Source organism: Triturus cristatus, chromosome 10 (assembly GCF_964204655.1).
Source record: "Triturus cristatus chromosome 10, aTriCri1.1, whole genome shotgun sequence".
NCBI lineage: Eukaryota > Metazoa > Chordata > Amphibia > Caudata > Salamandridae > Triturus > Triturus cristatus.
In genome coordinates, this window is record NC_140593.1 from 425619807 (window position 1) to 425647206 (window position 27400).

The following is a 27400-nucleotide window of genomic DNA, read 5'->3' on the forward strand; positions in this document are numbered from 1 at the left end:
GAGACCCCCATTTCTAACAGACAGGAACCACCATGAGAACCGTTCCTGTTAGTTTATAGAGTTGCCTGCTAGGCCAGCCCAAGTCCCTCTGAACTGCAGAGGTAAAGTCCTCAGCCAAACCATCAAACTTCCTGCCATCCACCAAACTCAAAATCAGGCCCTTAGTCACACAGACAACAAACAACTCCTTAATGCTTCTTTATTTATGTATAATTCTTATGCCATCACCAACTGATACATATTGTTTGGTGTTGCCTCAGCCTCCTCTGTCACACCCTTTCCCACGCTATCGCTCCCTTTTGCTGTGTGGAGCTCTGTTATCTTTCTGAACTCAGATTAAAGTTTGAAAGTTACAGAGGGACAAGAGCCTTCCACAGGTCATCTGTGTGCTGCCAGAAGCTGTGAGTGCCTCCTGGCTGTATTAGCCTATGGAGAGCCCTGACACACTTCATCACCACGGCATACCACAACTCCCAGGCCAGTGACGGCCAGACAGAATGAAACTGCACCACAAGCTTTCAGGAGCAGCAGCAATCAATCAGAAACAGTTTCTTTAGTTTTAGTTTATTTATTTTGAAGTGCAACACAGGCACATTCCAAGCATAGGAACTTTACGTACCCACTGAAGCTTTCTACATGATTTACTATCCATGTTATTTAACTAAAACAAAAAGACAATAAACCAATAACGCAATAAATAACACAATTATCCAGCCACAGGCCCCAACATTGTTTGCATAACAGTTTGTCAAAACGTATGCTCGCAGTAAATACAGTTTTAGTCTCTTTTCAAACATTGACAGTGTTGTAACCAGGTGCATTTCAGTGTGGAGAATATTACAAAGCCTGTATTCCTGGAACATAATTTCCTGACATCAAATTGCTGCTTTCAGGTTGTTTCTGGTATTAGCTATGCTAAGCTGGCAAGGCAAAAAACTCAGTCTCGATTGGTATTTACTTCATTTTTCACCACCAAATATTAATCACTTCCAAGATTATGGGGTGTGTTAAATGCTAAACTTCCTTGTTGAATCATCACCCAGCTCTGTTGCATCACTGCTGGGGTCATATGGTCATATTTCACAAGCAGTACTATCTTTCCCTCTTCTAATATAAACGTTGATCTGAAAAGTAAGCAACAACATTTCTAATGCTCTACTATTCAAACAGACAGTCTGTGTATTTTGTACACATACTTACATTAGACACAAAGTTATATTTTGACCGCCCTTTGAGTCGTCTTATTGCATTAGCAGAATGTCTGTCATTGGTATAAGGTTGATATAATTCACTGGTACATGATCATTTGGCCAATGAAAACAAACAGGTGGTATACAATAGGCGCGACAGCTCTGATCCCAGGGTGCTCTGGACGCTATTGAAACCTCTCAGAATATATCTCCGACCCTACATGATGGTCATCTTGGAAAGCCTAAGGCCCTGATTTAGAGTTTGGCGGATAGGATACTACATCACAAATATCACAGATATCCCATCTGCCATACTGCAAGTACTGTAAGATATAAGGCACTTATGGTATGTAGGACAGTAATACCGTCATACTTGTGATGGAGTATTCCAGCTGTCAAAATATAAATCACGTCCTAAGTCCACTGATGCCATGAGGTTATAATCATCTGCAAAAATGTACATTGAAGTCAAATCAACATTGACTCTGTGACCTCCTTGGAGGTTATGAGTTGGCTTATCACTACACTATCATCCTCAATGGGTAACGTAGTCACATGGTCCAATGGAATCACTGCTGCTGGGTGCTCACCATCGGATAACGCAAAAGTTTGATTTCAATTTTCATTTTTAAAAGTCTGCATTCCTTTAGTGAGTAGAAACCTCAAATAATAACCATTCTAAGCTTTAATAGCTTTCTATCGAATGCTGTTGTGGTTATGTTTCTTTACAGTCTAGCATTTAGTCACAAAAGGTAAAGGTGCGTTTGAAACGGGCCAGTAGTTGAGCAGATCATTCACACCAGCAAAGGTCTTTTTAAGTGTGGGGTTAATGTAGCTTGGTTCTCTGCTGCTGGGCCACTGTCTGATATAAAAGCTGTGAGAGCCACTTCCAGCAAAGAATCAAGGTGCATATCAATGCACAATGGCTTTACTTGAGAAGTTATCTGTGGCAAGGAAGAGGCCTTTATTTGATTCTCAAGGTTGATAGTCAACTATCCCTGACCCAACGGAACCTCAGGAGCTGCACCGGTGTGGGCACTTTCTCATCACAAAGATCTTAGATTTCTTTCTGGAACAAGTTGTTTAGTGAATTGCATACTTAGGACTGTTGCTGTCTGATGCCTGACTCTTCCTCCCACGTTAGATTCCTAAGTATGTTTCCCACTTCAGAGGAATGACTTTCAACCTGTCCTATCCTTTCAGCGAAATATTTCTACTTGGTTTACAAGGCTGACTTCCTACAACCACATAAATTAACCTTCAAAGCCATTGGATCAGTCTATTTCTGAGATGTTTTCCAGCATGTGTCCAAGAGGAGCCAATCATTTTTTAGCATTTCAGTTTTTCTGAATATCATCTATAAATAATTTTTGTTCTCTCTTTCTTTTACTTTTTTACAGAGAGGTTATCATGTGTGCTTGACCCTTGTTTATTGAAGTTCCCCTTTAGGGAATTGGTACTGGGATTGTCTGCAGCAACAGAATGCCATAGTTATCTTGGTGTGGTCGCACTTAGTCCAGGGCTAAACAAATTGAGTAATATTCCCAGGGACGGCAAAGACTTATGATAGATGGGCTGGGCTCTTCTTTTGCACCAACTCTTTCTTTGGCAATATTTGTCTGTGTTCTTGGGGCTTTGTGCATGCAGAAATGAGAGATAGGAAAGCCCATGGATGACAAGCACAATGTCTTAAGTTTTCTTTGTCAACCTATGAAATTTAGTTCAGATTATTTCCACTCAACATGGGTGATCTTTTGACCGAATAAAACAATTTCTATTAAACACTGTGTGTCTAAATGAAAATATAAAAATGCTCGTGTTCCTAAAACTTTGTACGCACACAGTCAGAAAAGTTCTGTGCCAAGATAATTAAAACAATATACAAGTAGTTGTAAAATCTCTATGATGACATCATAAATAGCATCTGATAAAATGTATCAAAGGACAAAAGAGTAATGTATATTGTGCCTGAATGACAAAATCTGATGCCATGGTAATTCCAGTTTACAGACAGTGCATTTAACAACTTTCAGATAGTTTAAAAAATATTAATGTTTCACATTTCACTGTCTGATCACGGGCAATCTGGATCTGGAAAATTTACAGGCTGCATGTGTTCCGCGTGTTTATTGTAAATAACCACATCATGTTTTTTATTGTAACTGTCAACTTCATAGTTATTGTGAGATTTGTCTTTATAGTTGTCAGTCATATCAGGTGTTTTTTTAGATTCCTTGACTTTTGCTCCCCTGTTGCATGTTTTGTTACATTTGTTGCATATTCCAAAGAAAGTTAAAAAGACAGGAATAAAAATGATGCCATGCAGAAGACCAAACGCAATAACAAGGAACATGATCTTAAAAAAGGTTCTGAAGATGTAGCTTCCTGCAGCAGACAGTGCAACAACTCCCAAAATAGTCGAAACAGCTCCCTGGACTATAGGGTATCCAAGAATATGCAAAGCATCTACCGCCCTTTGATTGGGTGTGGATCCCTTACTAGAGACATATGCATATGAGATATGTGCCGAAAAGTCTACCGAAAATCCTATACAGATTACCAGATTGATCATGGATATGGAATCAAGATTAACATTCCAAAAAGCCATGAAACCTGTAACACCCACGATAATGGAGGCAATTGCAAATGTCACCCACAATGAACAAAGGGGATTCGGTATGAGTAATAATGAGATCACTAGCATAACTGCTGTAGCGACTAGAACATTTTGAATAGTGTTATCCACTATTACAACATACTGATCAAAATATATAAATGCAGGGTGATACACCTTTACTGGGACACTGCAGCCCTTTGCCAGATCCCTAAGTTGGTTTAACATTGTTTTTTCATCAACTGCAGTTGTCACATTTACCGTCTGAATGAAGAAACGTGAAGCTGTAATGTTCCCATTTTTTATGTCAACGTCTTGCATAAAGTTTGGGTTTATAGCATATAATTTTGATAAATTGCCAATAAATGTATTTTTGTTGTCTAAATCTATTTTCAAGGGAACAGATAAACGCTCATATGTACGTAGCCATGATTCAGAAAGACTTTGGTCAATGTAAGAGCTATTTTCAAATGAGTCCATGCATTTCCCAATTTCTTCACGAACAGATAGGTTCCAGTAGGATATATCTTCGGTTATAGAAACCATAACTCTTGGGCCGTAACTGGAAAAATACAAATCTTCATCATCATAAAAAGGTCTGACATAGGAATCATCACTTGCTAGATTTCGAAGATCTATACCTTCTTGTGTTTGCAGGCACCCATAGATGCCACAGGCCAAGTATCCAAAATAGAAGATCACCACAAATACCTTAGTCCATACATTGGTAAGAAAGGGTCCATAAAAATCTTTAAAGAATCTGGGAATAGGGTGTTCTTGTTCTGTACCAGTTGTTGCGTCATAGGAGCCCCCTACGCAGCATGCGCTGTATATAGAGGAACGGCCAACTTGAGGTATTTCTTCCACTTTTTTGCAGCTCATCCAATGCCTGTTGGATTTTTCTCGCTTTCCATTTAGTGCCAAAACAGCCCCAAAACATGTGATGTTGAACAAGTAGCAGAACAAAATGGCAGTGCCAGTATAGATACAAAATGATTTAACCGACTGAAAAGAGGTCATTATTCCAATGTAGAATGCCAAGGCTGTTGTAAGGGTTGTGATTGTGATGGACACAGCGGCATCTGCATAAGTGTGAGCCATCCGGTCTGCAACAGAGTCTTTAACTTTAGTCTGTTGCCAACAAGCAATCATAATGAACATGTCATCAACACCAACTCCTAAAGAAAGTAGAAAGAATATATACAATATTTATGTATCATCATACATTTTAAGGCTATGGGTATGCAAAACACAAAAGTTTTTTTCTAAGTACAGTCATGCGTATCTGTTATATTTTTAAAAGAAATAAACACACTGGGCTGATTCACATTTGCCCTGATTTCAATATGCACATATGTGAACTACGCCTGAGCAATCAGTATGCCTAGGCAAGGACTCAGCTCACAGATGTTTGGGTATTCACTTATATTCCACTGTTAAATATGTGCAAATATTTATGTCATAATGTATGTGGCAAGCCATATGCTATGTGTGTACCTGACACACACACACACCTATTTTAACTCTACATATATGGACTGTACAGAAAGTATATGTTACACATGCAAATTATAGGGAAATATCAGAAATTCTTACTGTATATTATATCCCTTATTAGAAACATTTCAAGTAACTACGGCTCCGATTGCTCACACATCCTATACACATGTATAAGTTCATGCACGTTCCTATACTTTCTGTGCACATTTTCCCTGATCCATTTGGTGTAAGTTAAGTGCACAGATAAGTGAGTCATGGCATTCTCACACTTTTTAAGACAATCCCGAAAGCTTCCACTTTGCAAATGTTTACATAGTTTCCATTGCACTTAGCTACCTATTCCTCTAACACTCATATGGGTAAAGCCACATTTAGGTGTGCACAATGGAACGGATCCATAAAGATAAACTTAGACGATTGTGCAAATTTACTCTTTTCAGTATTCACAAAACTGTAATTTAATAGTAACTTTACAACTGAAGAGACTCCTCGGTTGGGAAGGAGAACTCTGCACATAAACATATACGATAGGCCTGTCTTTTAGGTAAGCAGTTCTTCGCCCCGACTAAAGAGTCTCCACAGTTGTAAACTTACTACTATTAAATTGCAGCTTTGTGAATACCGAAAAAGAGTAAACTTGCACAAAACGTGTAAGTGTACCTTTGGGAATCAGGTCCAATGTATCCAAATGTTGCAAGTAGTACATGAAAGAAGATCCTCTCTTGCATGGACATTATATATATTACACTATAACATTAAACAAAACCATATTTTTGCTAACATTTTCAAAGTTTAATAAACCTTTTTTAGTTTTCCCTTGCTATCATTTGGAGATCTTCGGGCCATCTGCAGGTGGTAGTTATTCGTGTGTGTTATTTAAGTTTTACACGGGAAGTCCCCAGGAGTGATTGGAAAAATCATGTGTCAAAGTAGTAATCATTCACTCAGGTGTAACTTACTTTGTTTTTCACAAGCATTTGGAATATCACTTGCTACATTTTTGGCTTATGTAAGATAAACTTCAAAGATGCAGTTGTTAGTGGTGTAGACAATGTGAGAAAATTCACCAGTAAACTAACATACACTCATGCCTGTTTTTTCAGACCATCAAAAGGTATGTGAATTTGGGTATGACATTTTGGCAACCCAAACAGGTGTAATTCACATATCTATATAACTCATGAAAGGCATAAGTTACCCTTCTGTCCACATTCCTGGCTCTATGATACAAAGTATATTCACATTGCTTCTATGCTGTGTAACCCACAAACAAAGTACTTGGCAAAACTTCAGTTCTTACTATATGACTATAAGAAACATTCACTTACCTAGAATTAGAAATGGGGAGTTTGCTACGGTTATGACAAATGGAACTCCACACATCAGTAGCAGTCCAAAACTAGCCAGTACAGCTAATCCAGCTGAGATCACTCCAAATGATGCGACCCAAATTTTGTTCCTCACGCAGTCCAACCTGTAAAGTATATAAATATCTGTATTACATTAACATATTGACTATTATTCAAAATGCTAATACATATTCTTGTTCATGTTAACTTGATAATGGCTGTGCTAAAAAGCAGAAATAAGCTTCACTAATATGTTTGCTGGGAATCCTGAACAAATATAAAAAGAGTACATATAATAAGTAGGTTCTTGCCAATTTTTGCAAAGTCTGCTACCCAATTATTATGATGTAGGAGGTAAGTACCTAACATAAGCACTAAACAGGCAAGCTGAATCAAACACTTTGCACAGAAAGCTTTGCAATGAGCACCTTGTGTTCTAAGCGGTGAACAACCTTTACAACGCAACTGTTACAACGCACTACACTTACAACGCAACATCCACGACAACGCATTCTATTACATAGCATGACACTACAACGCATGTTTAAAAACTACCTTTACAACGCATTCCATTACATCGCATACTACCTTTACAACGCATACCATTACAACGCAATCCAACACTTACCCTACTGTTGCACCCCCTCGAGTTAGAATAGTAATTTTTACCCCTTTACTATGCGTTGTAATGGTATGCGTTGTAAAGGTAGTATGCGATGTAATGGAATGCGTTGTAAAGGTAGTTTTTAAACATGCGTTGTAGTGTCATGCTATGTAATGGAATGCGTTGTAGTGGATGTTGCGTTGTAAAAAATGCATTGTAAGTGCATGCGTTGTAAAAGTGTGCGTTGTAACGACATACATCCGTTCTAAGCTTGTACACATGGCAGAGAGTTTTATATTTGACCCTTTTTGGATGAGGAGCTTAATGGACCAAATCAAGGGAAAAGCTATTCATGGGTTTCAGGTACAGAATGAAGTGACCTGTAAGACTTGAAACCATCTTGAGCTTGGCAAACATCTTGGAGAGGATTCTCGGATACATTGTTTTACAGCAGTCAGTGTTCAGAGGAGCATTGGAAGAACAAGCGTATTACTTTGCAGCAGGAGAATCAAAGGCTGGATTCTATGAAGAACACATGGGTGGTACAATATATTTTTCATGATATTGTTGATTTGAGGGAACATGGTCAGGATGGTGCTGTCAAGTGAGGTTAGAAATCAAGCTGAGTGGTTGGAGCTCAAGGTCCCAGCAGCCATACCTCAGACTTTAATGCACTGGGGCAGAGTCAGACCTGATGCATAACACTTTGAACATTGGCCCATTTCATGGGTACTCACAAACTTTCTCTCGTGGGCCAAATTTACAGTGTGGTTTGTGGCCGAGGGCCGTACCGGTGGGGGCGGGGTCAGAGGGGGAGGGGCGGGGCTAAAGCAAAAAAAAAAATTGACCATGAGGTTGAGCACAGGTCCCTGCAGCAGACGCCTTCGTCCACTGAGCCACTAGACCCAGCATACACAGATCTCTCTCTCTTTCCCTCTCCCCCTCCCTCCCCCTCCCTCCCTCTCTCCCACTCCCTCCCCCTTTCCCTCTCCCTGTCTCTCTCCCTCCCTGTCTCTCTCCCTCCCTGTCTCTCTCCCCCTGTCTCTCTCCCCCTGTCTCTCTCCCCCTGTCTCTCTCCCTGTCTCCCTCCCTCCATCGCCCTCCCTCCATCGCCCTCCCTCCGTTGTCCTCCCTCCCCCCTCTGTCTCCATCCTTCCCCTCTGTCTCCCTCCTCCCCCTCTGTCTCCCTCCTCCCCCTCTGTCTCCCTCTGTCGCCCTCCCTCTGTCGCCCTCCCTCTGATGCCCTCCCTCTGTCGCCCTCCCTCTGTCGCCCTCCCTCTGTCACCCTCCCTCTGTCGCCCTCCCTCTGTCGCCCTCCCTCTGTCGCCCTCCCTCTGTCGCCCTCCCTCTGTCGCCCTCCCTCTGTCGGCCTCCCTCTGTCGCCCTCCCTCTGTCGGCCTCCCTCTGTCGGCCTCCTCCCTCCGTCTCCCTCCCTCTCCCTCAAGTCTCCCTCCGTCCGTCTCCCTGTCTCCCTCCGTCTCCCTCCCTCCCTGTCTCCCTCCGTCTCCCTCTCCCTCCCTCCCTCCCTCCCTCCCTCCCTCTCCCTCCCTCTCCCTCCCTTCCTCTGTCTCCCTCCCTATGTCTCCCTCCCTATGTCTCCCTCCCTCCCTATGTCTCCCTCCCTCTGTCTCCCTCCCTCTGTCTCCCTCCCTCTGTCTCCCTCCCTCTGTCTCCCTCCCTCTGTCTCCCTCCATCCCTCTCCCTCTGTCTCCCTCCATCCCTCTCCCTCTGTCTCCCTCCCTCCCTCTCCCTCTGTCTCCCTCCCTCCCTCTCCCTCTGTCTCTCTCCCTCCCTCTGTCTCCCTCCCTCCCTCTGTCTCCCTCCCTCCCTCTGTCTCCCTCCCTCCCCCTCCCTCCATCTCCCTTCGTCTCTCTCTCTCTGTCTCCCTCCCTCTATCTCTCCCTGTCTCTCTCCCTCCCTCTCCCTCTCTCCCTCTCCCTCTGTCTCCCTCTCCCTCCCTCTGTCTCCCTCCCTCTGTCTCCCTCCGTCTCCCTCCCTCCCTCTGTTTCCCTCCCTCCCTCTGTCTCCCTCCATCTCCCTCTCCCTCCCTCCGTCTCCCTCCCTCTATCTCTCCCTGTCTCTCTCCCTCTGTCTCTCTCCCTCTCCCTCTGTCTCTCTCCCTCTGCCTCCGTCTCCCTCGCTCGCTCCCTCTCTGCCTCCCTTCCTCTGCCTCCCTCCCTCTCCCTCTATCTCCCTCTCGCTCCCTCATCCTCTGTCATCTCACCCTGTGTGTGTGTCAGCCCTCAGCCAGGGCTGAGACAGCTTCCCAGCGCGCACACACACAGCCACACTGAGGCAGCTTCCCAGCGCTCACACACAGCCCCACCCGAGTACTTCACAGGTCGTTAAAAGACCATTTACATGTTAAAGTTTTGTTGTATTTCACCTCTTAGGCCCCTTTGACAATCACTGGAATCCCCCGGCCCCCACAGAGCAGAGTCTCAGAGTCCGGGCTGCTGCACCGGACACTCTGACAGTGTTAGCTAACATTATTTAATTTTTTTTTTAAAACACATGCAGGATGTCTGCAAGGTCCGCGGGCCGCCGAGGTAGGCTTGCCGGGCCGCTGGCGGCCCGCGGGCCGTACTATGAGTAACCCTGGCCCATTTGAACCTATATTCCTCTTACTTATTTGAAATGCTGATGTAGATCTGACCATTGTCATTACAAAGGAAGTACTCCCGGATGTAGATGCTGAGCATGCTCACCGAGGGGATCATGTACACTTTTTAAACGGGTGTGACAGTGCTGAGTCCTGAGAAACTATGCAGGGGGTGATGGACCAAAACTGACAGGGAACAAATTAAACCTGTGAGTTCTCTTGTCTAGTGTTAGACCTGTCAGCTTTTGGGTGGTCTTCCTCCAAACGTGTTGCCTCACCTCCTCCATTTTGCTGTACTTACTTTTGTTGGCCTTAGGACTCTGTGCACTTTACCACCTAACAAGAGCTAAAGTGCTTATGCTCACTGCCCTCAAACATGGTTATACTGGCTTATACACAATTGACATATTTAATTTACTTATAAGTCCCTTATACAGTGGTATATAATATACCCAGGCCTATAAATTAAATGCTACCCATAGGTGTGCCTTACTTATAATGCCACCCACTTAAGTTGCACCTTAAAACATGTCCCAGGCCTGCCACTGCAGCCTGAATGAAGTTTCAAAGTGCCATGTCGACTTGGCAAGAAAACCCCCTTGCCAAACCTTAAAATTCCCTTTTATGACATCAAAGCACCCCTAAGGTAGGCTCTATGAAGCCCACAGGGCAGGGGTCATTGTAAATAAAAGGTTGGACATGAAGGTTTAAGTTTTACATGTCCTGTTAATGAAAAACTCCTAAATCCGTTGTTTTACTATTATGATGCTTAACCCTCCCTTAAACTGGAGATTCCATATTACATCTAATAAGCGCAGGTTTCAATTCGGAGCAGGTAGCTATATCATGTTTGGTGTTTTGGTAATTGTAACACAAAACCATATTAATGGTGTAGTCTGTTTCTTTATTACAATTTTGAAAATGGCACTTTTAGAAAGTTGGTATTTTTCTGCCCTTACCCCTTTTGTGCCTGTAGCCTTCCTTTGGCCATTTGAATAGGTGTAACTGATATGAAATCCTCTCAGACTGTCACACAATAGAGGGATTAGGTGTGCCTGAGTGGGCCTTTTCATGGAAAGATGGGGGGGCATAGCCCCACTTGTAACTGGATAGGGAGTGCTCTGCCTTCACACATAGGACCTATCACCTCCACACTGTCACTGTAGCCAGCTTGGAGCCAGGCAAAGGAAGTCAGGAAATTCCATACCCTTCTAAGCCACTGTCTAGAAACTTGTCCCACCTTCCAGAAGGAGGGCACCAGGGTATGAAAATAGGACCTCAGACCAACCCTTCAGTTTACTCCTGGACCTGTGGAAGGAGCCTCAGAGGATTGCCTGCTGTTGTTACCTGCTGTGTACTCTGAAAGTACCTGGAATTACTGCTCTGCTGGCTGGAGCCTCCCTTGAACCCTCAGAGGCCAGCCCTGCTATTGAGCCCTGTATCTTCACCTGAACCCAGGACTACCAAAGTGCCTCCAAGGGCTAGTTTGCTGGCATCCTATTCAGAGCCACAGGGACACAAAAGGTTGACACCATCTCTAACCTGCACCTGGACCCAGCCTGAGTGAGTCTTGACCCCCCAAGTGGTCTCCCACCAGTCCTGGGCCCTTAGTTGTGGTCCTAAAGGTGCCCAGATGGGAAAAGTCAAAACCTGAAGACTTCTATGGCCACCTCCTGCTCTGAGAATCAGGAGGAGACTGAGATAGATCTGCTCATCTATTTATCTGAGGTGCATCGATGTCCGGATTGACTTTGCGGTTCCTCCCACTACTTTCTTTTCCTCTGAAGCAAACCCTGCTCCACAGTCTTTAGCCAGAGGGGTATCCAGCCCCTTGGAACTGTCTTCAGCTACAGCTCTATGCCTTGCCCAGCTAGAGATTTTCCCTTCCAAAAAAGAGACTAAGTCTGAGCGTATAAATCTTCACCACAGCTTCAGCAAAGGCTATCCAACAACATTCTCTCCTCGGACACATCCAAAAGTCTTGCCCCACTGAACTTTACCTTCTCAGAACATTTCTCTAAAAATGTCTTCTAAGTCCAAGGGGAAGCACTGACTGGGCCCAATCCACATAGGCACTCATTTTTCCTAAAACCTAAAACATTCATAAACCCTGCTTTCCTAATTGGATTTTTTTTCATTTTGGTGTCCAATAATTTATTTAAATTGTGGGATTTTTCTTGTGTTGTGTTTTTTTTCTTTATTACTGTTTCTGTGCTGCATAAACACTCTACACATGGCTTCTAAGTTAGGCCTGACTGCTTCTTGTGCCAAGGTACCAGTAGCGGCTCGTGGAGGGAGTTCGGTGGGGCAGTGAGGCGGGGTTGGGGGCGGGGCAGGGTGGGGAAATTTAAACACCGGAATATGGATGAACGGAGGTAAGTACACATTTAAATTAATAAAACGAATTCCTTTGCGAGCGCTGCATCGCATTTTGCGATGCAGCGCGCACAACGAAATTCGTTTTATTAATTTAAATGTGTACTTACCTCCGTTCATCCATATTCCGGTGTTTACATTTCCCCGCCCCTCCCCCGCCCCGCCTCACTGCCCCACCGATCTCCCTCCACGAGCCGCTACTGGTTGATGCATCATTTAGGGCAACTTAAACGCGCCGGATCCACCCGGTGCTTGAATGCCGTCTGTTTATGTGTTCAGACGCGGCCTCGCCCGCCGATGACCAAGCAGTCACATGTGTAGAGGCTGGGCGGGGCCACCAAAAAGAAAAAAAATGTGTTGTGGTGCTTGGAACAGCTGAGTGTGCACAATATATTCCACAGTCTATGCCGGAAATTGATAGTACTAAGAGGTACATGTCCGTGGCACCCACAAACAAGAGTAAAATAATCAGTTCTCTAAAACATCTGTTATGAAAGAAGCGGGGTTTTAGAATAACAAGAACTGATTTGAAACCGCAAACAATTCCGAGATGCTAATATGTTTCTCTCCCAGATTGGGTATTAGTGCATTGTCAGCAGCATTCTATTTTATTAAACCTAGGGATCGCACAATTGCATCTTCCAGGCCAGCCGTCATGCCTTATGCATACTACTGCTTTTGAATGTGTACACTACTAGCAAGCATTTTAATTATCCACCTATGCATGCCAGATGCAGCGAGAGTCAACTTATTACTACTAGTGCTATGGTTTAAACTTCATGCCAATGTCCTGGTCTACCCGCAGGTCACGTTTATGTTTTGCATGCAGATGGTATTGTTGGCAGGCTTATGTCCTAAAACAGCTTAATTTGCTTCATAACATCATATGTCGTGTGTTCATTCGTTACTCTTGGCTCTCTGGATACTCTGTTATGGTGTGTATTTAATTATTTGATCCTTTTGTGTATTCTAATACTGTGTCTCTAGGTTGTTTCACAGCACTGTGGCACAGTGTAGATAGTAATAGGAAATTGAAAATAACTTTAAATATAAATCGTGTCCTAAAATACTGATGGAGTGGAGTGATGTTCTGAAAACCCTGCATTTTCTGCAAAATGGTACCAACTAATCTTTTGCTAATTTTATAATCTCCTTTTTTCTCAATTCCAAATATTAAAGTGAGCACTTTAAACCATACAACAAGTTGGTGGAATACGTGAAGAAATATTGAAAGGTCATAGCAGCAAGGAATTTCCATTTAAATGACCTTTTGAAAAGAACCGTTTTCTAAGTTCTTTGCTTACATCTTCTAAGTGCCAGTATTTGTATTGCTGAGTCATATGTTTAACATTACACAGTTATTTTCATATCAGTCAAAACAATCGAAATTAAAGACATTAGGGTGAAAGACCCAGTGGTCGAAGTGGGGGAAAAAAAGTAGGGGAACTGTGGGCGGAATATCAGAGGGCTGGAATAACCCGAGGATGCGGTCAGTGGGCGGAGTTAGAGGTGTGGCCAGGATTGGCAAAACATCCCAATCTTTAGTATTTGTTTGGCATGTCACTGACCAGTTACAGCTTATTATGTTATGTAATCAACCAATGGATACACATGATTATTTAACAATTAATATGAGTTATTGACATTAAAATAAATTCACAAAGAGGGATATGTTTCTAATCACAGAATGTCCCAAATATGCTTAAAAATGGAAGCACAAGCCATTTGTTTCCGAGCCATGGAATTTCTATCATCAGCAATATACACAGAGACAATCAATTTTACGTGTGTAAATCACTGTATAGGAAATGTTACATAAGACAAAGGACTACAAGGTGTAGGAGTCACATGACAACCATATTAGTAGGCAGTTTAGTTCAATAATGATTTATCTGGAGAAACACAAACTCAGAATTTAAAACTTAATACCATGATTGGGGGTTCTCTTTAATAATCATTATTGATTTCTAGCCAAATGAACACTTTTTGCAACATTAGGATAATCAAAGGATTAGGGAAAAAACCATAAAGCTCTAGTTTATCTTGCAGTTTGCTTGCAGCTCTTAGATCAAAGTTAATAGCTCACTGTTCTTTGTTAGGATTTTAACTTATAAACTGCAAGTAACAAAAGTATCTTACTAACAAAAGCAGTAACCCACTGACCTATTTACAATATGTGCACTTTGTGATGTGCATGGTACATTTTCTTTGCAGCAGGTACATTAACCCTCTGCGCTATCTTTCCATGAGTCAAAACTTCCACTAGACAAAACTCCGATCTCTAGGAAGATGTTTATTCACCGGAGTTATCATGACATTTTTATTATTGCCGAAAATTGTTGTAGGCCAGGAAGGAGGCAGCCAGTGCTTTTAAAACCATAATTTACAATGCCCCCACTCAAAGTCAGCACCCGTTGCAGTCACACTGGTCGCACCGCCCTGGAGCCAGCTCTTCTCAGGGGTCCTGTGACCTCAGTGGCAGTCACTGTTGCTCTAGGGTCTGCTACTTCGTAGGCCTTTCCACAAGACTGGAGGTGAACTTCAGTATGGATTATGGTGGGCAAGCCTTCAAGGTGAACCCACACTTGCCACTGCTAGGGTCCACCTACTGGTGCGAAGACACCAGGGCTTTTCCGGTTTTGCAGGGCCTTCTAAAGTCTAGCATGGGAATGTGCTCCCTCAGGAGAGTGGTCTGGTGGACTGGTCATGAAGGCTGAACCTGGTTCCTTAGTTCTAAATTCGGCAGCTCTGCCCCCATTGCTACATCCGCTCCCTCACTGAACACCATACTGCTCCACTGAGAGAAATCCACACTGCCTTCAACTACAATCCAATTTGACCTGCTACAAACAACTGGATGCAACTCAATTCAAATTACGCACTCGGCAAGAGCAATATGCTGTTTAAAAGAAAAAGTAACAACATCCTGGAAAAAGCAAACACTCATAGGGAATGAAAGATTAAATAAAGCATGGGAAATGTAAGCAGAAACAACATGGTGAACTTAACGCTTTTACACTCACTATTCAGAAATCAGTGAGTGCTTCTGCCTGTAAACTACAGGGCCCAGAAAGTACCCATTTCAATGTCCACTGCTTATATGCTTACAAAACGTAAGCAGTATGGTTTAAAAAGACCACATTCGTGAACACAAAGCCGCCATATACATTTTGTTTTCCAATCCACCGATCAACCAGGTATTGCAGTATGGCCTTGGCGCACTTCCCCACCAGGGGAAAACAGCTCTTCACTGGCAAACTCGGTAAAGTGACGCTAATGTTTTTGGGGTTTGAATAAAAACAATCTGGCCACTTTAAGAACACTCCGTCTTGTTTTTTTTATTGATTTTTTCATATTATGAACATTTTATTTCCAAGGCTGCACTTTGGAATAGAAAAATTTTAAAACGGCATCTCCAGCAAAAGTTTTCTTTTTTGCATCCATTTCACAGGCGAACAAATGAACGACAGGAAGAAAGAGAGGGTGAGAACCATTTCTTGAGTCATGGTTTTCGGTGAGTGAGGAGGAGTTAGACAGACAGAGAGGGAATAGGAGTAAGAAAGAGGGTGGGTGGGGGGGGCAGCTGCCAGCGGCAGAGCAGAAGCGACACCTTCATTGTCTCGTCTGGGCAGGAAGCAAGAGACGGAGACCTTTTCCTTCCCTGCTCCCCGCCCGTCCCCGAACAGCCACTAATGCCGAGCCTTCTCTGCAGGCCTTGGATATTTCTTACCTCTCGAGACGCAAGTTCAAAATAAAAAAGTTGGGGAACGGAAGCTATAGAATTAAAGAAGTAGGGGCACGCCATGCCCTGCCGTTCCCGCCCACTTCGACCACTGGAAAGACCTGGAAGTTCAGGAAACTCTCGAGCATTTCACTCAACATAAAGAGAATTATTACAGCTTCTTCAAACTTCGGTAAAGCCCCTGTGTATTAATTTATTTGCATAAGCAACTCATCATGGTCCCTGAATGTCATCAACTACAGCGACCATTGTTATTTACAAAGGGATAATGCATTACGTATTTGGCACAAACATTTATTTTACAAATCATTAATAAACAGAAGAAGGAATTTTAGTTTCTTCCATTTTGAAAAAGCCTTCAAACCCATAGAGGGACAGTTGGAATATCGGGCATTGCCACAACTTCCGTTCCAGCTGGTCCTTGTGGGTCTGTTTCACTTGCACACATCGTCCCATGTTCATTGTGGACAAACTAAGCCACACTCAAAATGACAGAAGTGGCTCTTTCATTCGCAAAAAGGGCTTCCCTTGCCCTCCATCTTGGAGATGGGAATTGACAGCCGCCATGCTCTTGCTCATGCTTTATGCGCCACAAATGTTGCAGTTCATTATTGGTTTTTTTTCTCAACCACACCATTATTTTACTATTTTGGTCAAATAGAGCTTCGGGCAAAGCTTATCTTTATTGGTTTATTTACGTACCCAGGACTAGTCGTGCATTTTGGATTGCTGATATTAATGGCGAGGATGGAACTGGGAATCCGATGGATTGTACTTCATAGAGGTGGCATGAAGGAACTTAGATGGTTGCATTTATATATTCTTTTATTACATAATTTACGTTGTTTTGTGTTTGTCCCAGGATAAGTTGCCGCATAGGTAAAATCGGAAAAGGTCCAAAAGGCGAGGCCTATTGGCTATGCCAATGCTTGTTTGTGTTAGGCTCGGGGAGATTAAATGATATGAATATATATATATTTTATTTCCGATCGACTAACCATGCCAAAAGTATTTGAATGGCGTGATGCATAAAACCTCTCACCATTAGCAGTGCAACATTACATAACGTCATATTTTTGGGCTTGAAGAAATATTTTGATGAAAACATTTTTACTTGGCAGCCAGCTTATGATCTATTTACAGTTTATCTACAAACATGCATTTTTCTGCTCTGACATAAAATATATGTTTTTTGCCATTGAGCAGATCTAACAGATCAACTTACATCCTCTCACAAAACTCCGCCCCATGCGTATGACAAACTCTTTCGTTCACAGAAGAGAAAGCTTACCTTAGACATGATACAATGGAAAATGATATGGTTAGAAAATATGTGATGGAAAATAAGGGGATCACAGTCTTCGTATTTCCTTCGAATTCTACTTGTCGGGATATTGATGTAAAATAGGTCACCTGTAATGAGGAGAAGACAGATTTGGATTGGAACTCACTTCTTCCAGGTACAATAAAACAAAAATGCCAAGACTTTTTTAAACTGCTGTTTTTTCCTTGTTCTTTTCGTTGTTTTTTAGTGACGGCAAGGATCCTTTTTTCTGGGCACCTTTATATTACAACAGTTATAGATGTCATTGACAACATCAATAGGTCTGGCCATGTTTTCATCTGGTGAATATATTTTATGGTGTAAAGCATGGAGATTCTCTTTAGACAAGAGTCATGTTAAGGAGTGAGAAGGTAGATGGCTGTATCTTCATTTACAAAGTAGCAAACAGATAGAAGGAGTAAAGGAGATAAAGAAAGTGGCAGCGAGAGTGGTGCTGATACAGAGGGACAATGAGAGAAAAAGACAGAAGGAAAGGCCATGGAGATACTTTACAGTTAAGCTGAGTGGAAGACCAGCCGCAAGCAGATGGGCTTCTAAGCCACTAAACCAAATCCACAAGATCATTTAGAGGTCAAGAGCCATATGATGATGGGTTGGTCCATTTGCCCTAGGACTAGTGGGTCGGTATGTCAGAAAGCCTTTCCTACTTGAGGCATATCTTCTAAAGAACATTCTTCCTACCCATGAGGCCCATCCATGACAGAATACTGCTTACCTTTAGCACTAAATCTCAAGTACCTTCTTTAAATCCATCATTTTTACAGTAATTTTCTTGCAGTTATGATGAATCCTGGGACATTTAAAATGTATTTTATTTTAATTTACACGCATCTTAAACAATAGCCCTATATGTTTCTAAAGTCTGAAATCTGCAAGAATATTCTTAAACGTCTTTCCTCAATCTGGAAAATGGACTCTTATATTTGAGGAATAAGGATGTGTGTGGTAAGAAATGGATAAAGAGATACCCTGTGGTTAGCAGGGGAAAAGTGCTGCCTCTTAAGAGTACTTATTGCCTTAGTGTTTATAATAGCTATGATTTTTGGCTTCCGTCTTTAAGAATTTGCTTTTAACTTAATAGTTGCCTAAGTATAGGCTAAGCAGGATACTTGAAGAGTAATCTAATATGCTCTGCTTTAATCCACTCCCCGTCTGTAACCCTGTTTGAGGTCCTTATTGCCTAGAGAAGGAAGGGTGGGAAGCAGATCAGAAGCTATTACCACATTATACAGTTAGTCCATTTTGGGCCATATACTGATGGCTCAGTTAGTGTCATAGCTAGGGGGGGCAGTGTTTTCGGGGGTGGCTGGAGTCATGTCTGTTGATTACCACTGCCCCCCGGCCCCGAGAACAAGTCGTCCATCAGCCGCCACACCCTCCCATCGCCCCCAGCAAACTTAGGGGCCGCCGCGGGTGGCAGTACGGCTAGCTACAGCACTGGGCTCAGTAGAGAAAACATTGGTGTGATGAATAAAAAGACAGTAAATATTCATTGGCAGCTATGTTGTGGTAATTGGAGCCCTTGATCATAGGAGTTTTGGTGCCTACTAAGTGCAACACACCCTAAAGCCGTGTGGGGAATAAGATTGCTTGATTGTGAGGGGTTGGCTGCAGGGTCTGACAGCAGACCATGCTGTACACCCAGTCTCCACTGCACACTGCCTTGGCTTTCAAGTATGGTAATAAAATATTGTTAAAAAAAACTAAAAATTCACTGAAAACAACAAAGGTTAATGCAATGTTATAGTTATGTGTGATAGATAGATAGATCTGAAACTGTTTTAAAAAAATCTTAGAAATTCATGCAAAAAAAGTGAAAGAGATGTTACAGTTAGGTGAATATGTCAGTGCCAACATAACATTTTGACCTAAAACAAATCCCAGACATTTGCCAGCTATAGTTATCAGAGGTAAGTTTATAGCTACCAAAGCTGTGCACTGCTTATGACCTCAAATATTTCATCTCTGGTCCCGTCTAAAATACCAAGTGATCAAAGGGGCAAGGAATGGGTGCAAATGCCTGGTGTGGTCCCGGGGCACTACCTGGGTGGCCTGCTGTCCTACAACGATCCCCGAGATGGTATCCACTAGGGTCTCCAACTTTTTCTGGAATTGGAATTATAGCTACTTATGTCCAATAAAAAACATCCTAGGCTACTAGTATTATGAGAGTTGTAATAGTGACAACATCAGCCAGCATTACATTAGTGGCCACGAAATGCACGATTACCAGTAGTGTTCACGTCAGTACATCAGGGGCGGTTGCCAGCAGTAATGTAAAAAATACTTTGTGATTGTTGCATGCCACTACAAGGGTAATACATAACAGCCATAGTAACAATGCTCCTGGCACCAAGTTCACAAAATTAGTTATAGGTCTGCCCAAGACCTGATGATTTTTTATTGATTTCATGTCATCCAAATCCCAGTTTTAAATATGTTTTGTAAATTCAAGCATTTTTCTCCAAATTTCAGCTTATAAGTTCTAAAAATGCACACATTGTTATCTCGAATAAACACTTTTCGATTTTGGAATGCAGATATTAATTTAACAGAGCCAAAGCTTCTAATTTGGTATGCTGGGCTGCACATAGAAGAGCTACTTACAGGTGGCTGGTGAGCTACCAGTAGCTCCTGAGCTACTCCTCGGAGAACCCTGCTCTAGGTGGAGGTATCATTGGAAAGGGAAGACTATCCCCTATCCGATAATAACAATATTGTTGTGATCAGTGCTCAAAGGCAGAACTGTTCACCTGAGCACCAAACACAGTGAAAGTAAAAGGAGCGGAACGGCTACAAAAGGAAGTCCCTTTTCTGGCAAGCAACAGAAGGATTTTTCCCTTTAGTGAGAGGATGTGATGTTCACATCCTCTTAACTGTACAGATAGTGCAGAAGATGACAGCATAACATCCTTCGTGCTAAAAAGGATAAATATGTCAACCACCCCATATTGTTTACCTGTCTACTGCCATTGCTGCTAAATAATATACTTCAGTTCTAACTGTTTTGCAACTAAATAGATTTATAAAATAAAATAAAAAAATTGCAACGAAACCAAATGAAAGAAATAAAACTGAGGAAATATTTGTTCACTTTCCAGAAATAAAAAAATGTAATTTGATAACAAATATAAAATATATTTAAGGGTTGACGTGTGAATGATAAATCACATTAGATTTTGACACGTATTGCTACTGTTGTTTCGAATCCTGCTCCATTGCAAGTAGATTATCACTTATATTATGTAATTGATAATCTACATAAATGATAATCTACTTGGAGGCAGCAGGCTTGAAAAATTAAATAAGGAATGAGCAGAAGTAAAGGCAAATGCCTAACATATGTTCATAAGATAGGAGTCTGTGTTAAAGTGTATACACCACTTTTTTTCAACAACTGTAAATTAATTTAGGCCAACTTCAAGGAATGCGGAGCCATCCACTATCTTTTGACAGTGTGTCCATTTGACATTCTTGTGGTGGGGAGAGAAGTGAAGGTGGGAAAAGGGAAAAATATCTGAGTGTCTTCAACACACATGAGATATAAGAAACAAGAACAGGAAATTATTTGTCCAAAAAAAGGTTTTGTTTAGGGAAAAGAGAAGAGATCATAGTACTGAGTATTTAGGCACACTGACTGTCATGGGAAAGGTGACATGAACAATATTCAGAGAACCAGTTGTTTGAGAGGTAGGCAGAGAATAATTTAAATTATCCAGTAGCGGCTCCTGGAGGGAGTGCGGCGGGGTGGTGGGGCGGGGTGGAGGAGGGGCAGGGGCAGGGTGGGTGGTAGTGAACTCCAGATGAAGGCCGAACGGAGTTCAGTAACTAAATAAATAAATAAAACGAATTACGTTGCACACACTGCAACGTCAAACCGGCGCTGCAGCGCGCAATGTAATTCGTTTCATTTATTTATTTAGTTGCTGAACTCCGTTCTGCCTTAATCCGGAATTTACTACCCTCACCCTGCCCCTCCCCGGCCCAGCCCCGCCCCACCGCTCCACTGCACTCCCTCCAGGAGCAACTACTGTTAATATCCTTGTCCAGCCTCCACAAGGAGCAATGGGTTGTGAGAACAGCCAGATTACCCCCTATGTCGAATATTACGGAGTTGTCAAGTAATATCAGAGTGAATTAAAAGTGACGGGCAGAGCCGTAAATGTTGTGTGATGGCCTTTACCACAGAATACTGTCAATGAAAGCCTGTTCATAGAGGGTTACATGTGTTGAAAAAAAGGAAAAGGTAGTGTGTGAGCCAATTGAACACAAGGCTCTCAAGGGCTTTAGAATAAAAGGGAAGTTGACTTACTGTAGTTATTTGGATATGAGTCATTGGCTAGAGGTTCTATATATTAGCAAAAATAGGACAGCCACAGGCTAAATCTAAGTTTTACCCGCTCTGTTTTAAGGGATCAGATGGGGAGCAACTGGTATTGGATCTTCAGCGGAGGTTGAAGCCAACAATTTTAAGTTGGGTCAAACGTCTGCAGGAAGAAACTGAGTCTATAGAGGTTGAGGGCAGTGGGGGAGAGGAGTACTGAGCGGGCTGTTGCCGTGGAGATTGTAGAGGAAATGTAGGGTGCATATTCGATAGTAGTGAGGGTAGTCCAGATGTGGTGACGGGTTGGTGTAAAGAAACGTTTTATTGTGTGAGAAGGTTTCTTCGGATGAGGCTCAGAGAGGAGATGAGTCCCATTTAGTCTTTTGATTTGGTTACAGTGATGCATACTTCTTTATGTGCACTGTGGTGCTGTGGGGAAAGAGATTACTTATATCTCTGGAAATCAATGCAAATGTATGTCTTGAGGCCCTGGGTGGTTGGTAAAGTCCAACATAGGGAACAGTGGAAAGAGGTGCCCAATGCATGCCATATATAATAGGAGATAAGTGTTGCCACGAGGGTGTAATTGAACATGTCAAAGGAAAGGCTTACTGAAAGTCAGTCAGGTCTTTCTGTATGTGGTGGGTCAAATATTCAGGAATTGTTTAGGGGATCTTTCTTCCTGTAAATTGGTTTCTTTTTGGCAGTTTTTTTTAAATACAAACCTGGCCTATAGGCATTATAGAGCCATCTAACAGACTCAGACTATGTTACTCATTTTACCTTTATTTTCTGCACATGGAGATTAAGCGACCAGCCCAGAATCACAAGATGTTGAGCTGAGACTGGGATTTGATCGTATTTCCCATTCTTCCAAGGTCAGCAGCTCTAGCCCCTAGGTCACAACATCTCCCCTTAGAGTTGAGAAATTGAGAAGGGTATTTAGATCGGAACGAGTATTGGAGAGTAGTCAGAGGTAGAGGGCTTGATTATGTGAATGAAGTGGAGACAAGAAAGCGTTACTCTCTAATGACAGCATGTGTATGTTACAAAGGGATTGGTCAGACAGAAGTTGATTGCAGAGAATGGAATCCAATGGTCTTTTCGCGTCAAGGCTGAAGTTGCAAAGCACGGTATAGAGGGCAAGAGCAGAGCTGAATGGAGGATAGGGCTGATGTCTTCGACAATATTATCTATGGTCCGAGGTGGGTGAAATAAGATGGGAGAGTGTTAGGACAGACTTATGTTCAATAATTTATAGGCATGGAATGGGAGGTTGCACAAGATAGGCATAAAGAGCAACTAGGAAAACAGCATCTGTCTGGGAATTCAATTGGCAGGTGATAGCAACAAAGGGAAGCGGAGGGAAATGGGAGTCAAATCATTTGTGTAAATCACTTTTTTGTGTATGGATTGGGAGTTTCAAATGTAGCATTGTGGGAAGGGTATGTGTTGTGTTGCCAAGTCGTTGGAAGAAAACTTGTTATGGTGGTTGTGGAGGGTTAGCAGGGAGACTGTCTGGAGATTGATGTGTATTAGTGTGTGAAGTGTGACCAAGAGAGGTATAGGTACAACAGTATGGTTATTATAGGAAGCATAGGGTCATCTTGTGCGAGGGACATCCTTATTTGGGAATAGTTGGAAATGCTTTTGATTAGGGCGAATGGGAAACTGCAGATATATAACTAGGAAGATACAAAGTGCTGGGTGTGTGAGTCACAATTTATAGGATAAATGGTGCTCACATAGGTCGCAGTTTCTTAGTACAAACTTGTGTGTGGGCAAAGTGCAAACTGGGGCAACAACCATTATGGATGCAGATTTCTAGGTGCCTAAGACGCAAGGGGCCCTGAGGGCCCTCGATCCAAGGGCCCATGCTCACAGAGCACACAAGAGTGCCTATCACTCAGCGTCCAGCCTTGGAGTTTCTTGGGGTATTGCTCTGACCACCTAGCGAACCAACATCACTTGCTGGGACGAGGATCGCCGAAAGTGCTACTTCTCAGAGTTTACGAGATCTTGTGTGGAATTGCCAATCACGGATCAAAGTCATCAAGGCCAAACATTTGATATTCTTAAGCCCAGCCTCATGTTCTTCTGTCCAATAGCTGGAATCTCCAATTTTGACTAATCATGAAAGTTTTACAAACAGGTAACAGGTCAGCTCATAAAATTGCTTATGAAATTTCAGCATACATTGGAGGAGCTGGTGAGCCAGGAGAATGGTTCTGGAGCCATTTCTAAGCTCCAGCCTGGATGTCAATATGTTTCAGGGGATCTACATCAATTAAGGATAGAGTAAGTCCCACTCCGCTGCCTCATTTGGCTTCTGCTCTATCACGAATAATAATTTGGCATCACCGCTGGATCACTTCCAGCAAATCCTGCACAGAGCAATCCATTCGCCAGGTTTTGGTCAAAGGGAGCACTTCTAAATCTCCATTATTTAGAAGTTAAAATTTTCAGATTCATGTTTCACTAAAGATTGGGCATTCAAATGTTATGCCAAGCTTTTTCTCACGAGGTCTGCTCCCTGGATTAGTACTTAAAGAATACTCATTCAAACGTTTTTGAGTATTTAAAACCACTTTGTACAACTTTACTTTTAATTTGCCTAGATATAGGATGATTTACTTGTCTAAAAGTCATCATTGATGCTTTTGGGACGAAAAGGTAATAGTTCTGGCATGGTGGGTGGCTGGCCTCTGGGCCCATCCAGGTGCAGACAGGTGAAGACGGACTTCTCTTTGGTGCTTCTTAAGTGCACCAGGGGTGCGCCAGCTGCGCGGATGTGAGCACCACCTGTTTAAATACTCCTATGGTCCGGGACACACAGGCACAGATTTATCAAGGTCTTGCGTCGCTGTTGCATCACTCAAGGCAACGCAAGACAACACAAGCCCTTAAGTTAGATTTACTATGCCACGCACAGTCACTTTACATGGCTCTGCATGGCATAGTGAATCTGTAGTAACGCATTGTAGCGCAAGTCGCTGCCTTGCATTACTCTGCATTGGTAAGGAGTTCCATGGATGGGGTATGGGTGTTCCCATGTACCAACCCACAGTGTTTGGTGCATTCCCAGATTTACTAAAGCTAGTAAACCAAGAAATGCACCAAAATGGTACGCATTTCCAACAAACACTTAACAAGGAAAGTTATGTTTATTTCTTCTCGTTATTTCCTCTTTCTAGGTGTGCTTCATTCTGTAACACACACACAAAGAGAAAAATGCCTCGGACGCTTGTTCCTGCACACAAAAAAATCCTGCCTTTAAAGTGGGGGCCCTTGCACCATGGCGCAAGGTTGCCTGCGTTGGCGCTTGGAAGCCACAAGTGCGCCAACATAGAGAGAGAGAACAGGAATGCGCCATATGTTAGTAATTATGGTGCATTCCTGCTCTCTCCCTTTGATGCAGTGAATAATGTTGTCTTGTTGCGTTGCGCCAGCTGTTGATACATCTGGCTCACTGTGCTATAAATGAAAATAAAGAAGTGCAGATACTCAGTGTCCAGAGTACCTGTTTGCTAGTGAGGAGTGGCAGCACTCTCCGGTTAAATGCTTTGTACCAGTGCTGAGAAGTGCTGGCACTCCCCCTTTCAAGTTTAGGAAGTGCAGGTGCTCAATACCTGAGTATCAGCCCTTTTACCTCACGGCTAACATATTAAGAAACTAGACTACTTCCTTTCAAAATGGCGGTCGGAAGTTGAGCGAAATGGAGAGCTTGAAAACTCATGGAGAGCTTCTTACACCCACCATGCTCCAGAACTATTTTACATAACACCTTATCCTGGGGGCAGCCTTCGCTTCGAACATAGTGTCAAGGATCACACAGGCACATTCCCCAGGCGCCAATCTCAAAGGGAATAGTTGTAAGAACACTAAAATGCATACCTGCCAACTTGAAGAACAATCTCACTGTGTGAGGAGGCGGGTGGGGCCTTTAAGGGGGCGGAGCCTCTTGCCAAGAAGTACCTATGAGGCACTTTTGAACCCCCCCACTGCCCCAAACCCCCTTCCCCTCCCCACTAAAAGCTTGTTGAGGCTGGTGCTGATGTCCTGGGGTGTTGTCACACCCCTTAATGGACGTCAGCAGTTCAAAGCCTCGGAAAACGAGCTGGAACATCACTGTTTACGGTGATTTTCAGCTTGTTTTCCCTGCCACGGTGTGATATTGGCTCCTCACCGTGTGTCACAAGTTGGCATGGTGTGAGTTGGCAGGCATGAAAATGCACCAGACATACAGGTGACTCACAGGCCGCGGGGTGCATAAAGTGGGACACGGATTTCTGGAGCACTGTATTTCTCTGGTTACTTTGAGGTAAAAAGGCTCACAGTTCTGGAGGATGTACTACTTTGAGTATGAAGAGTGGTCATGGAAAAACCAGCAGCAAGGCCCAAGTGCAATGCACTTAATGAACTTTAAAGGGTATGTGTGCACAATGCACTGCTTTTTGCCACCCTGCAGAGAAGATCCAGAATGTACTGGTGGCGTGCACAGGGCTTTAAGTGAGAGGAAAAAACTGGGGGGTCGCTCGAAGGGGCGTGGTCAATGTAATTAAAGGCGTGGCTTAAAGACACGTAAGCTAAAAATCTTCGCTTAAGCACCGTGTGCCGCCCAACTTGTATTTTGCTGTTCGTGTCATTGCGTCCAGATATATGATACAACAAGTCACATCATACCTACAAGTCAGGACTATTGGCTTTGTCAAAGGTTGCTAGATGAATAAGATAAATAAGCAACAACTATGGCTTGTATAGAATATTGAATAAACTTCCACTTAAAGCCCTGGTAATATAACACCACGACAATGTTGCTGCTCCTGACTTTCAAAAAGAGAAGGGAAATCCAGAGAGAAAATGACTCTCTTTAAAGGATTTCCCTTCCTCTACAACGCTCACCGCGCACACATCGATGTGCCTGCTGTCACTGCAGTCACGGAAAAAAACGGACCGCCTGTGCCAGGCACAAAACAGAGCCCTATAGAGACCCGTTTCGAGGCCCCCTTAAAAAAACTGCCGGTGCTCAGACCCGGTGAGACCCGGCCCACTTAAAGCCCTGGGCGTGCAGATGGTAAGATCTCCAAGCGCGTCCAGGTCCAGTTCAAAATGTTGGAAACAGGTGAGGATGGGAAAGATCCCAACCCTCATTGGCTGGAGGGTGCTTTAGTGATGGTGGTGGTACCTTCCCAGGTGCCTCTCAGCAGCTTACTCCCACTCCTTGTCCCTCGCTGAAACACTGTCCAAACACAATCTGGAAATGTCCCAGTGGCAGGAGGATGTGAGGTGCACCAAAGGGACTCCAGGCTGAGCACCAAAGAGACTTCCTGGGTGTCCAGCCGCTCCCCCGGCCCAGTTTTCTCTATGACCACCTTCCTTATATATAACCATGCTGCCATCTTATTATGGGCAACATTTAAAACAGGAGATCTGGTGCTACACATAAGGTGATTGTTCACGCTTGTTATGACTTCTATTCTAACCAGGTCAATTTTAGGGCAAAGGCGGTGGGAAAAATTAAAGACTCTTCAATAAATAGAGTTTCGGTCCAGAAGAGGGAATTGCACTCCGAAATGGGGGGGGGGGGTTGGCACTGGCAAGTTTATGCCAAAAAAAATTCTAATTGTTTTCTGTTTTTTTTCTTTTTATGATACAAAGTTACAGTTCAATAAGCTCTTAAAATAATGTCACTGAGTGCAAGCAGACTTCCTTTTTTGACATGCTAACAAAATGCGGGTGTACACCTAGCATTAT

The 27400-nt window shown here is 43.0% G+C and overlaps 1 protein-coding gene across 1 annotated transcript in view; it reads right to left on the reverse strand.

Moving 5' to 3' along the window:
• Positions 1 to 548: 548 nt before the first annotated feature.
• Positions 549 to 27400, reverse strand: part of PTCHD3 (patched domain containing 3) — a 38729-nt gene continuing 11877 nt past the window's right edge. The window contains exons 2-4 of the mRNA XM_085631761.1: positions 17269 to 17390; positions 6633 to 6778; positions 549 to 4982 (exon numbers count right to left, since the gene is read on the reverse strand). Coding sequence (XP_085487887.1) covers positions 3265 to 4982; positions 6633 to 6778; positions 17269 to 17390 — 1986 coding nt within the window. The 3' untranslated portion in view covers positions 549 to 3264. The remainder of the gene's footprint in view (positions 4983 to 6632; positions 6779 to 17268; positions 17391 to 27400) is intronic.